An 18,216-nucleotide genomic window follows, 5' to 3' on the forward strand; every position below is an offset into this window, starting at 1 on the left:
TGTCTAAGGGGACCATGACTGAAAACATCTGACCTAAAGTGTTTTTCGTCCTGTAACACCTCTTCATTGACCACAAACATCCCGTTAAAATATTGATTTATTTTGCTTCAATGAGAAAAGGGTAACAGAAAATGCACACCATATCTTTTCCCCGCAATACAAAGCAGTTTCTATTTTACTGATATTGCCTTTTGAAATAGTAAATATAATGTTTGAGTTTTCTGAAGTGGTGCTAAATATCCAGTGAATGCAAAAACACATTTTATCTGAGTATATTTCTCTAGAATATTGTTTATTATTACCAGGCAGGTTACATGGTTGAAAAAGAAATGTGCTGTAAAAAAAGAAAAATTCTCATTCCCCCTCAGAAGTACTGCATAAATAAAGTTCTTCATATTATGCTCATTTTCAGTAAAGTGAAAAAAATAAATTTAAAATAATGCATTCCTCTTAAAATAAATTAAACAAGGATATAATCAACTATGGAGTGTTCCTTTTTCATTCCTACACTGTATAATCACACACGTATTTGACTTAAGCTGCTTTATTTGATCAAGTACCAATCCCTAATCAATGAGAATAAGACTCCTTAAACCTGGAGTGAACCAAAGTCACAGACATGCAGTGAAAATGGAGAACTTCAGAAACCAATTCATGTCCATGGCAGGAGCAACAGTAGCCCTGCTGCTAGAATTTGGTTCGGAAGGAATTTGTTTCAAAGTTGTTGTGCAAAACACGGTTTTTGACACACGAGGGCGAGATACCGTTTTTCTCCACCTTCGTGGCGTTTAAGCTGTACTGACCACTCACTCAGAAGCCTGTGTAATTAAAACTTCCTAAGATTTCCCTGAAGAGAGACAGCCTGCTATTTCAAGGGGAAGATAAAAACCCAGGTGAAACCAATAATTTAACCTAAAAGATGAGTTTTTGTTATTTTGTCTTCTCATCTCTAAGACCCTGAACTGACACAATGGACAAATGAAGCACAGCAGCAAAGAATTGCTCCTTCATTGCACTGTCAGGAAAAGCCAATGACCCAGAGAATTTACCTTTGTTTCGTGTCACAGCCAGGTTAAGTATGTGCCTGTGACAAAGACCCAGCTGTTGTTAAGCACCAATCAGTGATGTCAGCCAGAGAGACCCCAACACAAGAACAGGAACCTGCAACGCAACTAGGGAAAGTTTAGTTTTCCACGTTTCCCTTGAGGGTGGGCCGCAGGGTCTGGTGGAGCCCGTAGCCAGGGGACTTGCGAGGGGCAGCCGGGGAGCCCAGCGGGAGCGGGGCCATCGTCTTTCTCTCAACAGTGCTTCTGGAGGACCGTTTCTCCTCTGGGCTCTCCAGATGCACTTCGCACAGCTCCAACAGGGAGAGCACTTGCTCCCGCAGGGGCAGGGCCTTGAAGCGTCGCTGTGCCAGGTAGAAGAAGGCCTCCACGAAGGCCTGGAGGCTCATCCCTACACAAGGGAGCAACAGACACAGCGTCACAGTGACGGTACACAACTGCACTTGTAACAGTACAACACTGACTGCTTCATATACCTTAAACCCATTCATGACTCCAGAAAACTTACTGAAGCAAATCAGCCTTTCAAACCAACACTGTTTCTGAAGGCAAGTCTAGTTACATTAAAAAAGCTGAAGTAGTACACCCTTGGGGGCACGGGTTTGGCTGGGGCCTGCTCTCTGGCGGGTCTGGGGTTCGAGTCCTGCTTGGGGAGCCTTGTGACGGACTGGAGTCCCCGTCCTGGGTGTGTCCCTCCCCCTCCAGCCTTGCACCCTGTGCTACCGAGTTAGGCTTCGGTTCGCCGCAACCCCGCTTAGGACAAGCGGTTTCGGACAGCGTGTGTGTGTCGTACACACGCTCAGGAATACTTACGTCTATCCCCTTCGCCTTCGGCGATATGAAATAAAAAATGAGTTTTATTCATCACAAAACAGAGTAGTAACCTTTCTGGTTAATTAGTCCTTGCACCACTTTGCTCTATGTCTTACATGTGTTCTCCTCCTTGATCAAAAGACCTCTAACTTACTAATCTGTCCATAATACTCTTTTCCAGTCATCCACTATCTAATTCCTGTGTTCTTTGCCCCATGTTAACCTTTTCTTTTATTTTCCAATGTTAAATATGGCTTTTTCTCTGAAACTCTGCCTCTAAGGTCTGTATTCGAGAGTCGTTTTTTTCCACTGTAAATAAAACTGGTATTTGGCATGTACTATTTAAGGAAGCAGCCAACTTAGAACTTGTAAGGCTTCTGTTTCTCAAACTACAGGGTCTCATATATCTAACCTTTTGTGCATTTGTGCATCTGGGCTTTTCACTTCTTTTTCTATCCTGTTAGATGCAGTTTGTCCTCTTCTCTCAAGACAGTAGTGGACAACTGTGTATGAAATCTTCAGCTTCTTGGCAATCAACGCAGGGAATAACCTTTATTTCGCAAACCAACAACAAACTGACATGTTTCTTAAGAAAGCTGTTTCGTTTTGGCCATTTTTGAACCCAGAAATTAACTTTAGGAATGCCAGTACTTCCCAACGTAAGGAAAGAATTTACTTGCTTTTTTGAACAGAATGACACGTGTCAGCTGTGCCAACAAAACTACAAAGGTTTCTCGAATAATCCATTAGTATTTAAACATGATTAATTAAGGATGAGCTAAAAGGATTAACCAGGAAACTGAGGATTTTAAGGGCTCTGGAGCAATGGCTGCTGGGGCTTTGCAGTCATATGTTAACACATTATAAATCAATCATTTCAAACAGTAATATCTACAGTATTTGCAACATTAGCGATAATTTCTTGGCTATATTTTAAAATCAGTTTAATGGTACATTGAGAAAAGGATCAGTTCTTTCAAAAAAATAAAATTTCTAGATGACTCCAAACTTCGGAACCCCAGTGTAGATATATATATATGTAAGCTTTCATTGTGATTGAGTCCATTAACTTTCAGCAAGTGCTGGTATTCACAGACTGTCATGTCTTGTGGGGGCTGCAAGAAATTAATCATATATCAAGGCTGATTAAAAGATAATAAACACATCTAAAAACAAACTGCCACAAGAGTGTATAATCAAGGCCATCCATCAACTCTAGAGTGCGGAGATGAGACTCCTTAAAGTCCTTTTCATTTCAAAATATTTCTTCAACTCATTAAATCCATTTGAGTTTTCAAGGTTGTGTTTATTTAACTTTTCCTTGATACTTAATTAATACATAGTTTGATATTAAAAATTCCAAACCCCTTTGCAATAGTGCTCAAGTTTTTAAATATGCATATTTTAAACTCTGGAAAGCAGACTGATACAAAAAGCCAAAACAAAATCTTAATAAATATGTACATATATACTGACATTACTACCAACCCTGCACAAAAAAAATCAGTATTTCATAGCAGGAGTACAATGGATGTCAATGATAGACAATTGATATTTATATAATGCATATAACCACAGGCATACAAATACAAAGAAATATACTTGGACTTCTCTTTGCTAGTTAAAACATAATGACAGCAAACAAACAAAATAAGCTATATAAATGAACATTATAGAAGAGTTTATGCCTAAAGAACAGCAGAGTGCTCAGAAATTAAAGGTGATTTTGAAAAAGTAAATGTATTGTTATGTAAATAATTAAATGCTGGAATGAAAATGCTTTAGACTTAAACATGTAATAAACAGCACAAACAGCTACATTTTGCCATTTTACATGTACTGTAATTGTTTGTATCAAAGAAGCAATGGTTAAAAAAAAAGCAACTTTTTCCAGGTTTTGCAGATTAAATGAGAAAATAAAAATGTGTGTACATGCACATAAACAGAAGTGAATGAAAGAATGAGCCCGGCAATGGAATGAGTGAGAGGTTGCCTCTACAGCAGCATTTATCTCCAGCAAGCAGCCCACGCCGCGTTAAACTGCTGCATTATTAGTCTGTGTCATCACAATGCTACCTGTTGCCCTATCAGAAACATTATCATAAGGACAACCAAGATATAGCAATGAGTTTTTTCAAACAATGATGTGTTTCATGAATATAAATTTACAAATCTGATAAGGACACATCTTTACAGAATGACAGATATATCTCAGTTTAAATGACCACATTTTGGCTGGTTAAGTCAGATGGAAAGAATATACAGTTCAGTTTCACCAATGCTTCCATTATTGTATTAGTATGTAATTCACTGTATCTGATTTTCATCAATGCCCAAACCCACCGTTATCTCTGTTGATGCATAATGCCTGTGATACAGTATTTGGGTAATACATACCATGTGTGTACTTCAGCTTGTTCTACAGTTTTATTCGCAGAGCTCGATATTTGGAGAAGCAGGTACTGAGTGGTTAAGGACGAAGAATTATAACCTAAAGACTGTAACTTCCAGCAGGTGTCTTGCTGTAATTCCCTTCAAGCATCTGCACCTGACTTCCTCCAGATATACTGTATAAATGGGCAAAACCATATGTATGTCATTTTGGACAAAGGAACTGTCTGACCTATGAAATAAAAAAAAATAATAACTTGGACAGCAAAGTCTGAGCAGCTCTTTCTTTAATCTTGACGCTAATGAAAAGTAGCCAACTGAACACACAATATCCCCACATTTAAAGACATTTAGAAATCATCTCCTGCATACAGATCACCTTATTTATACATATTTGGAAGTTTGCTGAACCAATGCTGAGTTTCCAGTTAAAATCAAAATTTAAGATGTTAATGTCATTATAGGCTGGAATTTATTATGTTGAAATATACACACACACACATTTTCAGAACCGCTTGTCCCATACAGGGTCACGGGGAACCGGAGCCTACCCGGCAACACAGGGCGTAAGGCCGGAGGGGGAGGGGACACACCCAGGACGGGACGCCAGTCCGTCGCAAGGCACCCCAAGCGGGACTCGAACCCCAGACCCACCGGACAGCAGGACTGTGGTCCAACCCACTGCGCCACTGCACCCCTCATGTTGAAATATACTAAATATAAATTCAATCTGTTCACAATTTCACTGAAATCTTTAAAAGTCTTGTCAGTTTTATTTCATTATTTATTCTTAACTTAGTAGTATTTTGCAGCTGTGGTCTGAGGTCAGAGGTAACATAGCGTAGGGGTTAGAGCTGTTGCCTTTGGACCCAAAGGTTGCAGGTTTGACTCTAACCTCTGGCTATAGTACCCTTGAGCAAGGTACTTACTCGAAACTGCTCCAGTAAAAGTTAACTAGATGTAAAAACGGGTAAGTAATTCTAGGTAGATTAACATTGTAAGTCATTTTGGAGAAAAGCATCAGCTAAATGAAAAAATGTCCTGGTAGTGATGAATTTTCTTCTGGCTGATGGAAGTAATGACATGAATGACAACTCACTGATAATAGCAATTGATCACTTCTGTGAAACATTATTTGCTTTACTTGATTTATGCTTGCAGTTTCAATATTTTGTTTGTTCCTGTGATCTAGTGTTGCTGCTGTTACAAAAAAAAAAAAAAAAAAAAAAATACCGCTGAAAATTTTGCTTCATTTTCATATTATTGTTTGGTTTCTTAACTGATAGCAAGTTTGTCTGGTTAAAACTATTTTACCAATTTCTATAGCTAGAGCAGTTGCTAGATCAAGAGAACCACAGCACGGCACACATTGGGAAATGAACAGAACTGGAACTTTCAAGACCATGTCAATAGCTACTACACTACTCGTTATCATTTCATAACTATATGATCAGAAAAAAAAACACTTAAATTCAGCAGCAACCAAAGTCATTCTTCAGCATTGCTACTGGGTGCTGTTTGCCCTTGTATTCTTAGAGTAAAAGGTTAACTGAATTGCAGACAGACTCAAACACATGATAACATTTATTTATCAAAGGCAAATTTACTGAACTGGATATTTCTATATCTCTATAAGTATTCAGAGTACTCAGATGAGACCTGGATACCTATTGGTTCTTAGCACAGTGCTACTCACTACAACATGTTTATCCCAAAAAACTGGGTTGTGGAAGTGATGTTAGTGTTGTGGGAACATGGAATGAGTAGAAAAAAGGAACTCTAATTCCAATGTAATGGAATTTCTCATTCAAGAAAAAAATACTGATAAAAATAAATCACTTATTTTTTTTCCCATTTACATAACTTAGCAATTTAGCCTGTCACCTTGTTTCCTAGCCTGCTGCAGCAGGAACTGTTTGAAGAAGTTAAATTTTCAGTTTCCACAAAACCTTATCAAAACTTTACTTACTTAATATACTGTCAACATTGAGCAGTGGACAATGAATTTTTCATTATAGCAAAATTACCTCTACATCCTTAATATCCTACCAAAGCCCAAAGTGTTCATACATAATATGAGAATTCAGTGTGATTGCAATGTTTTCCAAACAGCATGAGAGCTCCTGAATTACCACAGAGACCCTAAATGACCTCACATGTAATCAGAGGTAATAGCAATACTACACATGCATCAGCAATAAAGCTGCTCAATAGTTGTGATGAGTAAATAAGAAAGCAAAGATTTTCTTTTTCAGCATTACCACAGGGATCATGTACAATAGCCTGGCACTACCTTGTGCCCAGTATTACCTGCCTCCCTGGAGTCAGACACCATACCCGTCCAGCGTCGTGTGATGTCGATGTACAGGATGTCCACGGATGCCATGGAAAAGCTGCTATTGCTGAGTTTGCAGTTCCTGGAAGGCAGACACAGAACATATGCCCTGAGCTGTTAACAGAGATTATATTCCCAAATAGCTGGATAAAGCATGAAGAATGAACACTCTCACTGCTTAGACAAAACCATCACACAGGAATTCATCTTAGATGCATAGCAAATTCTAGAGGGCTACACCTCTGATGTATTTTTACTTTCAAGCATGTTGGCAGGTGCTTCTTCGAACCAGCAGTGAGCACACAGACCAAAAGGCAGCAAGCCAGCAGAACATATGCGCTGGTCGAGAGCAGAGAAGCACAAGTTGCAAGGTTGGGGTGTCAAACTCAATCCGAATGCACTGTATGCCAGCAGTTTTTTTTTTTCTCTCAAGTCCTCTCTCTAATTATTAATCAACTCCACTGCTTGGATCATTTGTTGCCAGCGTTCAGAAACATGTTTACCGTGTTTTCACAAGGCTAGTTATTCTCTGATTAACATGAAATCTAAATAATACATCTTAAATTATTGTGGGCTCTCAAAACGTGCATTTAGTTCAGTTTTATTTAGGCAGTTATACTAACTGCATTCAATCAAAGCTGAATCAAGGCTGAGCTAAGAGCTCAGCTAAGAGGAAAAACCCCCATGATGTGCAGCTTGTGAAAACCAGTAGTGTATATTCTGTGTTACATTATTTAACGTTAAAGGAATTCTCATTTTAGGAAAAAGTTACATATTGTTGGCACAACAGAGATCAAATAATGCAAGCCAGGAGTCCACATGATTCTGATACTGAAATAAAGGGTACTGTCACCTGTAAAGTTTGGGGGAATGTATTGATAGTCTGCATACACACAATAGAGTTTGACAGCCTGGTTGTTAACTATGCAAAAGGCATCTACAGGAGAAGGGTGAAGACTAAAGAATAACAGAGTACAGAAACCATGCAGGAGACTGGGAACAGACCGGAGGCCAGAGAGAGAGCCCAGCTACCTAATGAAGGTGCGGAAGCCAGTGGGACCCAGGCGCATGGTTCCCTTGACCCCCAGGAAGCGCACGAAGAGGCCAGCAATGCGCTCCACCAGACGCAGATAGTTGAACTGCTTGGTGTATTTAGGAAAGACCTGCTTCAAGCACAGTGACGGCAGGTTGTTCTCCACCTGTGGCCCATCATCCACCTCTGCCTTGTCATGTAAACCTGCCCCCTGGATGTTCTCCTGTGGTTGTGAGCTGCCGCTTGGCAGGAGTGACCTGTTGCCATGGAAATAAGAGGAGGAGAAACAGCCCATGAATCCTGCAATGAAAGGATTAATATAGGCACAGACTGAGATGTATATTATACAGAGAATTTTTTTTTTTTTTTTTTTTAATATCGATTCTCACTTAAAGCGGGAAGTTAGGCTAGCTAAATTGAATGCCGTTTCATTCCCTGATAAGATCTGAACCATGCACACCACTGCCAATTAATGTTCCACTGCCAAAATGCGAAGAAGAGATCAAAACAATTATGAAAAAGGTTGCCCTTTTTAAAATCAATTGTCTGCATTCCAGTGGCAACTTGTACATTCTACACAAATACATCAACAATAGAAGGAAAAGACATTTTCTTTAACACACATATGACTAGCTGAAATGTCAAATATATATCAGAATAATTTTGTTCAGTGGTAGAAAGATCAGACTATCTTACATCACTCTTCAAGTTAATGGTAGAACCTGTGGACCAATATCTATATTATCCAGCAGGACCCAGGTTTGAATCCCACTGCCTGCTATAGTGCCCTTAAGCAAGCGACTAACCCTAAATTACTCCAGTAAAAATTACCCAGTTGTATACACGGGTAAATTACTTTAACTTAACACTGTAAGTCAATTTGGTGAAGTGTCAGTTCACAAACATACACAAAATGTATCCATAACCTTCGCCAAAGTCATATTTACAATGTCATACTAACCCGCATATGCATCATAAGCAAGTACCTTTATCCACCCATTTCATATTTTACAAATATTACAAAAGTCACATTTACATGCAAACTTCCACTGCATAACGTGCATAATTCATTCCTGATGGTCTGCTCATAAAGACAATTCCTGTAAAAAGAACTCTTCGTTACCATTAAATTGAACAATAAGCACGTTTTTAAACCACAAAAAGTTAACATTTTTTTCCCCACCAAACACCCCAAATCCCAGCCTTATTCTTTAAAAACAACGAAAATTTAGTCCAAAACCAAGTCCTGAATATCTAATCTACTCTGGACACCTTTAAATCCAGGACTGCCTGTAAATTACTTTAGAGTTTGTGCAAAGCGGTGCAGAGGATAGTGCTGCACCTCACTTTGAATCCAGCTCGGTCCATGTGTATCCTCCCTGTCTCTGTGTGCATTTCTGCCAGATGTTTTGGTTTTTTTCCCCAAGAGTTCAAAGACTTTCAGGTTAACTGGTGACTCTATATTTTCTGTAGTCTGTGAGTGATTTTCTGCTCTGTCTGTCTCTGTGTGTGTGTGTGTGTGTGTGTGTGTGTGTGTGTGTGTGTGTGTGTGTGTGTGTGTGTGTGTGTGTGTGTGTGTGTGTGTGTGTGTGTGTGTGTCAGCCCTGTGATGGACTGGCATCCCATCCAGGGTGTACCTTCGTTGGCTTTGTGCTCTGTGCCTCCAGAATAAACTCTAGAGTGCTGTGATGCTAACTTGGACAGGTGGTTACTGATTTTGATTAAGTGCTTTAGAGATGTCACCGTACGTCTTTCTTCTTTACTGTAAAGCATTTTGAGAAGCGGTTTTAGAATGTGCTGTAAAAATAAATATTTTTATTAAGAGTCTCAAACCAAGTAATTCTTGTAATGTAAGTACAGTAACCAGTCTGAGTTACATTAACGCCATTCAGCCAATTATATTTACACAAAATCCAATTTCTCCAGTCCCTTTATACTCTTGCCATTTTTAAACTGTCTGTTTAAAAAGAACTGTCCAAAAGAACCATCCAAAAGAACTTTCTATGTTATTTTGAGAGGCTGGTCTCCATGTACTTTGTGTCTTGAAAGGTTTTAAAGCACAGAATAGGATTTTCATTTCAAAAAGCTTACATGTTCAAAGACGCTGCTATCAGCAGTATGGGAGGAAGAAAAAAAAGAAAAAAATACTTGTTCCTGACAGAATAGCTGTGTTTAATTGACTTGACCAGGACCTGGTAATGTTCAGGGATCTTTTGCTTCTGTTCCAGCCCCTGGCCAGATGGTTAGACTGATCCTAGGGGACCATGGACCAGGAAAAGAAAATATACTGTATATCAGTGGTTCAAGGAGAGACAAAAGCAATTATTTCTAAATTATGCAAATCAGATGCAAGACATGGGCCTTGCTTTCAATTAGTCCTAAAAGCACTAGGGGGAGAACTGCTGGCTCACTGTAAAGAGAGAAAGTCAAACTTAATTCCTGCTCGAAATGTTTTGATACATTAAGAGTCTTCATGCTGTGTTTTTATATTGATTTGCACTCTTCTCTTGACTTCAATGAACCTGTGGATTTCTTCAAAGCATCATCACATCTGCAGTAGATGCATCCACAGCAGGTGATTCTATAACAATGTAGATGAGGAACTAGGGATGTGAAGGAGATGTTCAAAATCCGGATCAGTGGAATGCGCGTTTAAAATTATAAATCCGTACCGATGCGAAGGTGGATGAGGTTTTCAAGGACAATTAAAATGTAAAGCATCATTTTTACACTATTCCACATGCAAATATCAATTAAAAGATGAAAAATATTTATTTGGTTTTACTTTACACAGTGAAGTAATTTTCTTTTTCAGCAATTTAAAAAATACTGCTTTATGCTCAAATTAAATATTAGTAATATAAGCATTCATTTATATCAGTATGAGTATTTCCAGTTAAAATCTCAAAACAAGATGCATGTATGTGAACTTACGCACACTGTCTTATGCTAAGCAAAAGACCACAATGACAAACATGGTATGCAAAGTCTTAAAAAGTAGTCCTAATGCATTTCACTGCATAATCAATATGTGAATATATATGTGCGCATGTAGTACTGTACAATCATTAATTAGTGCAGCCCCTCTCAAGCATGCCTAGACTTGCAGACAGCAACAGATATACATATAAAATAAAGCTTATAATGAGATGCATTGCTTTGACTACTTCCCCCCCCCCACATCAAATTCACATTTGCTAAAACAAGTGTTGATCAAATTTGACAGATTTCAGATCTGACAAAAACGTTCAAAGTTCAGCAACGTTCAAATTCGAACTCTGTCACACCCGTATAAGCATCTTATGTAAAACACTTCGACCTCAGTAGGTCATGCTGCAAGAACATTCATGCACGACGATTACAAAATATTCGGTTTTTCAAATCATAACATAACGTGCATGTAATGCACTCATTGTATTTTTTTGTTAGACGTACAGCCCTCTGGAGAAAAGCGTCTGCTAAATTAAAAAATGTCAATGTAATCATGCAAGTTATTTGCTTCAAAATGTTTATTCGAAGCAAATTAAATAGTTTGTAGTCTTTACTCGGTCAGGTATTTGTCTAGAGCAGACCAAGTAAAATAAACTAAAACAAGGCTCATCTTGACAACCGAATGACTGCTGTTACAAATCAATGTCTCTGACCCCTAAAGTAAAAGCATATTCATACTGAAATGCATGAATCGAACCCGAGGTGAGATTTTTTTGTCGTCATGTTTTTCATTATACTAAACAAATATTATTATCAGCAAATGCCTAGTTAGGTCCAAATAGGAAATAAAAAATAAAACACACACTGAAAGATGAAAAGCACACACAAGAAGGAAGCTGGTGTTCTCTGGAGAGAGACTCCTGGGTACGTTAGTGGCACTTGGAGCTTACTGACATGCATCACTTTCCAGCAGTGTGGAATAATTCATCAAAACCCTCACAAGTAAGCAAATGGATGCTGTCTGGATGGATGTTGTCAAAATCAAAGGGCAATGCAGATTAAAGACTCAGAGTCTTGACAAAAAAAATCACCCACGCAAATGCCCAAATACTTGCACTTCTTAAAAAATTTGGTCCGAGGAAAAAGGACTAGCTGTTCATTGCTGTCTGCATTTTCCAGTAGGGCAAGCAGTCGAAGTTAGTTATAGTCGGTTCCAAGACAGTTACTTCTGCAACATTGACGAATTTAAAAAAATAAATAAACAAATAAATAAATAAATAAATAAATAAATAAATAGAGAGAGAGAGTGAGAGAGAGAACCGCTTCAGGGAAATCGATTGGCTTCCTGTGATCCGACACCAGCCAGCGCCCTGATTTCCCCGATTGCGGGACTGGGAAAGAGCCTGGGGGGGCAAGGAAGGACACAACCTTCTCAAACCAGGCGCAAAGCAACACGAGCGCCCCGGGGAGACCACACTTCTGTCGACCTTCTCACCTTGCCTTTAACCCCCCTGGCACAGAAACCACCCCTGTTCATCAGAGATGTGAGCGGTAAAGCAGAACTTCCACAGAACGCTCACTCCAAAGGCAAAGATCTGACAAGCCAGTAGTTCAGAGCTGAATACTAATCCTAACTTTTTCGTTACCTTAAGATCGCAATGGGAAGAACTCCTAAAGAGCCGAGACTGAACCCCGCAGCCGCTAGCATGCATTTACTGAGATAAGTACTGACAAAGAAGTAAGATAGCTGCTTTTTTTCAGGGGGAAAAAAGTAAAAAAAAAAAAAAAAAAAAAAAAATTACTGCCCCATGTCCTTGCAGTATTACAGCAATCCACAGGAAATGAAAGCTAATTTCTAAATGATTCGTCTCAGCCGTATCTGGTGACTCACTCAAATTTAAAGTTGTTAGCCTTGATGAATAATAAGTGAGGGGAGAGGCCAATTTTCTCTTCAAAAGAAACCAGCGGTGTCAAAATAGCTCGCATTTTTTCTAATAATTTTAGCATTTTACACTTGTCTCTTCAAAGATCTTAAAAGATGGGATTATTTGTACCATTTCTGTGTATTAAATAGGCTTTCTGTTAATGACAAAAGAGCCCACCAGAACCTTGTGTGTTGTAAACACAAGGCACAAACACATAATAAGACCAGTGACCGGCTGTTCAGCGTCGAGAGGATGGGAATATAGGGCTTTGCATCAGGCCCTTTCTGTGAACGACTCCGCAAACTTGCCAATAAATCACAGCATGCCCCTCTAAATCAAGGTGTGCCATTTTATTCTAATGTTGCGGCAGCTGTCAGCCTCAGTTATGGATGTGATGGACGAACTACGTGTGATATTTTTTCAATGTAATTATTAAAGTGTGATTTTATCCCTCTGTAGATATGGAGAAAACAGGCACAGACACTGCTCCTGACCAGGCCGCCTTTTCCCAATTACATTTTGAAAAGGTTTTCGCTCATATAAACAAGAGCCATAATAGACCAGTCTGTCTATTGCTCTCACTCTCTCTCCCAGTCTCAGCAAAGTAAACTGAAATCTCCAATGCAAAAATATATTTACAGAGTAATAAACAGAAAAAACTAATTCTCTAACAAGGTGTATAAGGCATTAAAACAGATGCACAGCTCCTCATACAGTACTGTGCAAAAGTTTAAGGTACTTGGGGGAAAAAAATCTGTAAAGTGAGAATGCTTCCAAAAATGATGCTCTTAATTAATAAACTTCCTACAAAGCTTAGTAACCATCCATCGTCAACAACCGCTCGGCGCAGCGGGTTTGGCCGGGTATCACTCTCTGGCCGGTCTAGGGTTCGAGTCCTACTTGGGGTGCCTTGCGAAGGACTGGCGTCCCATCCTGGGTGTGTCCCCTCCCCCTCCAGCCTTGCGCCCTGTGTTGCTGGGATAGGCTCTGGTTTGCTGCGACCACGCTTGGAATAAGTGGTTTCAGACAGTGTACGTTCTTTAATAACATACTTTTTGCAAAAGGAATGCCTAGAAATCTAAAATATGCTCTTTCCCATTTACGCTAATGCAGAAGACATTAAATAAGCTCCTGAAACAAATATTTTTGTGAAACATCTAAGTGCCCAAGACTTTTGCATAGTACTGTACATCGATTGAGACATTCATGTAAATAATAAAATGCTACTTTATTCACAAAAGTTAGCAAGTCAACATTTCTAAAGTCACTTCAGAATAGCAAATAACCTTGAAGCAGTTTTAAGACACAACCTTGTTTTCAAAGTCAAAGTCCAACTTGATCTCAGTAGCTCGGAGGAGATGAACAAGAAAGCTTTGCCTGTCTTTGGAGGTCAAAGGAGATCGAATTTATGACTGACTCACAGGGCCTCTTGTGCATTACTGCAAACAAGTGAACGAAAACCAGCTCATTTTTGTGCCTTATTCCTTGTTTCTTTTGTCGACCTTGTAGAACGTCTACTAAAAAAAGAAACATTAGCATCCCAGAGGTGTCGTATGAGAAGAGTATGTATAATTTCAGCACAAAATATATACCACGGTGTGAAATCTCAAGTATTTAAAATGGATAAATGCTCTGCATTTCATACTGTGCTATATGTTTTACAAGGTAGTATATAAAATTTAATTTTATATGTTTATGTAATGCTGCCTATAATTACAAGATTATATATTTTTGGTATTTAGTTGTGGACACAGAGTGCAGGATCCCTTAAAATGTCCCCTACTTATGAATTGGGCCCATCATTTTAGGAGCCCTGGTCAGAGAAAATTTGGATAAAGCCTACCAACTTTATTTTTAAAAGAAATTAGCTTATTTTAGGTACTACTTCTCTGCTCCCAGCTATCTAAAAGACTTGATCATCATGATAATCTCTTAATTCCATGTAAATTAAATGTTCACGCACTATAACTTTAAGATCATTCTCGGATAAACCTTTAAGCAGCAACTCCTGTAATGTAACGTAAATGTTTATATGTATCTTTTAAACAAAAAAAAAATTCCTAGGAAGGTGATCAGGAATCGTCGACATTCTGACAAAGTTTTATGCAGCTACTTGTGTGATGAACATTGGTGCATATGGTGGAAACAAACTGACTGTACTTAAGAATCACGTGTCTGCAACTATGTCTCACTTTCTGCTACTGTAATGCACACATTGTATTTTCCATGAGATGCATGTCGCTTTGGAGAAAAGCGTCCGCTAAATAAATAAATGTAAATGTGTAGTATGAAAAACAGATTTAACTTGTCCAATCTTAGAGAAAAGACACAATCTACGGCACACTTAAAATGCAGCTGACACGTCCTGCTTTTTTATTCAACAACTCCCACGACAAAAAGCAAAACATTTAAGCTTGCTATTTCTGGTCCTTTTGGCATTCGGTATTTCAAAATACAGTGTTCTGAAATTAATGATTTTACTGCTTCAGAAGCAGGGCAGCAGAAATTTGGCCACAAGAAAAATTACAGTGTATGCCACAACAAACTCAATATATGCATCTTTTAAATATGGCACAATGCCAGTCAATTTCCTCTCAGCGAACTGGCTCTGGATGCATGTGACCAATGCGTATGCCCTTGGTTATAAATAATGGATATTTCTAAAAAGGTTTCAGGAAAACAGCATGCTATGTTATTACAGCATGTCACCACTACCTTTAGTAACCGTTAGCAACTGTTGTTCAGAGCCCTTGTTAATGCACGGTAATGAGCCATCAGGGGACACAATCCAAGGCTACAAAGCAATTGTTCGTGTTTGACGTTTCCGCATCTATTAAAGATCTAAAATAGTTCACCTCCAGACTGAAAGGAACGCCACCGATTTGAACGTTCATCCACCGTGTTAGAGCAAATAAACCAGACGGGGACGCAACTTCCCGTACAGTGGCTCGATGTAAACAAGGTGGGCTCCGAGCCGTGGCTGGCTTGCTGGCGCCAACCCTGCGCTCCATCTGCAATGTCGAAATGGAAATGTGTCTGAGAGCCGTGGCGCGCATTCATGTCCGCATCAATACCCACATTAATATGCTGGTTCACTACAGAGGTCTCTGTCAGCAGTTCCATTAGCCTCCCTCTGCATTGTCAGGTATGTTGTGCAAGTTCTTGTTCACGTCAGAAGCCGAATATTATACGGCTTGGTGGAGAGAAAGTACTAGGCCTAGATTACAAAAAGTAAAAAAGTATTTCCCCCTAACTAAAACACTTTCAAATAAAATTTTAACCCTTCATTTTGGTTAGTTACTACAAAAAAAAAACCCAAAGTTTCTTTCCCTGGAGCCCACTGATGATCACATTTGCATCAGAGAATGTTATTGCGATGAGCCTACGACAGCCAGTTTATCCCTAATTTCAATCTGCTCCTGGTGACATCTAACTTTCATTTCCAGCTAATGAAAAGTAGCCTTTGAATTATCAGATGTAGTCAAAAGCTTCCCTTTTAGGGCTCACAGTGAAAAACTGGAGGTGAAAGAGAGACTAGTACTTTTACAACGACTGCATAAGCCACATTATGCTACTCTAGTGGTGCTTGCACAAAGGAGTAGGTGTGTAGGTCAGTGTTTCTGACAGTCCTCAATCAAATAATACCTATAGAACAAGCCTTCCGGTACAATCCGCTCTATTCTCAACAAGTCCCAAATGACACACCATGTGTCAGAGCAACTCAAACAAAGCAATTTTAAGGTGCAACGGAGTGACAGTAATGACCCATCTACAATCCATCCTCCAAGCGCAGAGAAGCTAAATATGAATCAGTGTAATTTTTTTTGGTAATAAGGGTATTGCGATGTTTCTTGAAGCTCAACCCAATTGTTCTGCTTCATTTATTTTAATTTCAGAGATCGTTACTGAAAAATCATACAGCGATTGCCACAGAAATGGTCTCGTCTGCCTTTCTCCACAGCTGTGCAATGAAGCCATCAGTGACTTCGGCAGGAATTTTATGGTGAGCCTCAATTAATGATGACCTGTTTAACAGGCATCCCCACAAAAATGCAACTCGTAAGACTTCGCTGCATGAAAGACAACAACAACATGATCAACTGATTTTCATTTCCTCTCAGTATCACTTGGCACAAAAAAAAAAGGCAAACTGACAGCGTCTCTTTCAGCAAATCTAATGAGTAAATTAATACACATTAGTGTCAGATGTGTATTACTGACCATTTCTCTTTCTGGCCATAGGTCTAAGTAATCTGTTGTGCAGTAGCAAATTGTGTTGCTGGAATTTTGAGCCAGACAAAAGAATCACAGCATTGTTCCTCATCATTACATAGGACTTCAGTGGAAAAATTATATGCTGCTATTGCATAATTAAAAGAGATGTGCAGTTAAGGACTTCATTTTTATTCACGTTATTTGCATAAAGTTACATTTTCGTTAACAATTTTCCATTCAATTTTCCCTAAATGAAACATATTTTGAAAAAAATACCCAGAAAATGAGAAGTAACATCCATTTCAAGTTTCATCATTAACTTCCAATCATTTGTTCACTTATCAGCTCATTTCATGGCAAACAATAGAACAAATGATTGGAAGAGAAATTCGCCTTAAATGTACTACTGCTTCCAGCCTATCATGAAAACAGTGAATAGAAGAAATACAAAACCAGCAGGTACAAATAAAACCTGAACTAGTCTTTGAGGAATGAGTAAATCAGATCTTTTAAACACACAAACTGATGTGAAGGCTGAAATGAGCAAAGCCATTACTTTATCAGCATTATGCTAACAGAGTGAGACCCAGTGCTAGCATGTATTAGAAGGATTACTTCTGATATGCTGAATCACTTCTTATTACACTCAGATTCTGCACAACTACAAAATAAAAGACCCTTCCATTGCCAGGGAACAGCAATAGTTATGGTAGTTGAGTATGAAATGCATGTGCAAAGTATTATTTATTTGTTGAAATCTGTATTTGCTAATGATCGGGAAAAAAGACCTCGTCCTTCTGAGAGGGATAAATTTTAAAAAAATATTCATATGCCTTTTTGGTCCCATTAAACTTCTTTTTTAATAACTTCTTGTAATTTCACCTAGAGATCTGTTATATCATCACGTGTTTTTATCTTTCAAGTCAGACCATACTTTTCAACGTGTAAAACAAGGTTAGCTAAGTCAAATGACAGATAAGTTGTGGCATAAATACAAGTATGATAAAATATTACAATGCTTTTTCATTTGATCTCAGAAATTTAGCACAGAATCACCCTGAGGTCAACATTTAGAGCAATTTTGAGGGTTAAAAGCTTAGTCAAAGCTAAGACAAGTTGATATACTTCACAAAATAATATATAAGATGAACCAAAACCATTGAAAAGTGTGAGCACACCTGAGCAACCTGGGCAATACTTGTATGAGACAAACTGGACAGAAGACTGAACCCATCAATGTCCTACGTCTTCACAAATTGCTGTAGAAGAGCTGGTACACGTTTAAATGATGTGTCTACTCAAACTTTTGACTGGTACTGTATGTGTGTAAAAATAGTTTAGACAGTCAAAGAAATTCTATCCTGACGTTAGGAATGAAACCAGTTATTCTACATGAATGAATCAAATATTAAATGTACTTAAACAAACTTAGAAAACAAAACATTTCATTGAGAACGACGGAGGAATTTGCAAATAAGTCACTTAAAAATATGAAAATACCAACAAAGG

The 18,216-nt window shown here is 38.6% G+C and overlaps 1 protein-coding gene across 1 annotated transcript in view; it reads right to left on the reverse strand.

Moving 5' to 3' along the window:
- The window catches only part of ttll11 (tubulin tyrosine ligase-like family, member 11), a 31,580-nt gene continuing 13,364 nt past the window's right edge, over nt 1-18,216 (reverse strand). Inside the window, exons 7-9 of the mRNA XM_029253083.1 lie at nt 7,636-7,893; nt 6,579-6,685; nt 1-1,455 (exon numbers count right to left, since the gene is read on the reverse strand). Coding sequence (XP_029108916.1) covers nt 1,184-1,455; nt 6,579-6,685; nt 7,636-7,893 — 637 coding nt within the window. The 3' untranslated portion in view covers nt 1-1,183. The remainder of the gene's footprint in view (nt 1,456-6,578; nt 6,686-7,635; nt 7,894-18,216) is intronic.

This window comes from Scleropages formosus, chromosome 6 (assembly GCF_900964775.1).
Source record: "Scleropages formosus chromosome 6, fSclFor1.1, whole genome shotgun sequence".
Classification (NCBI taxonomy): Eukaryota; Metazoa; Chordata; class Actinopteri; order Osteoglossiformes; family Osteoglossidae; genus Scleropages; species Scleropages formosus.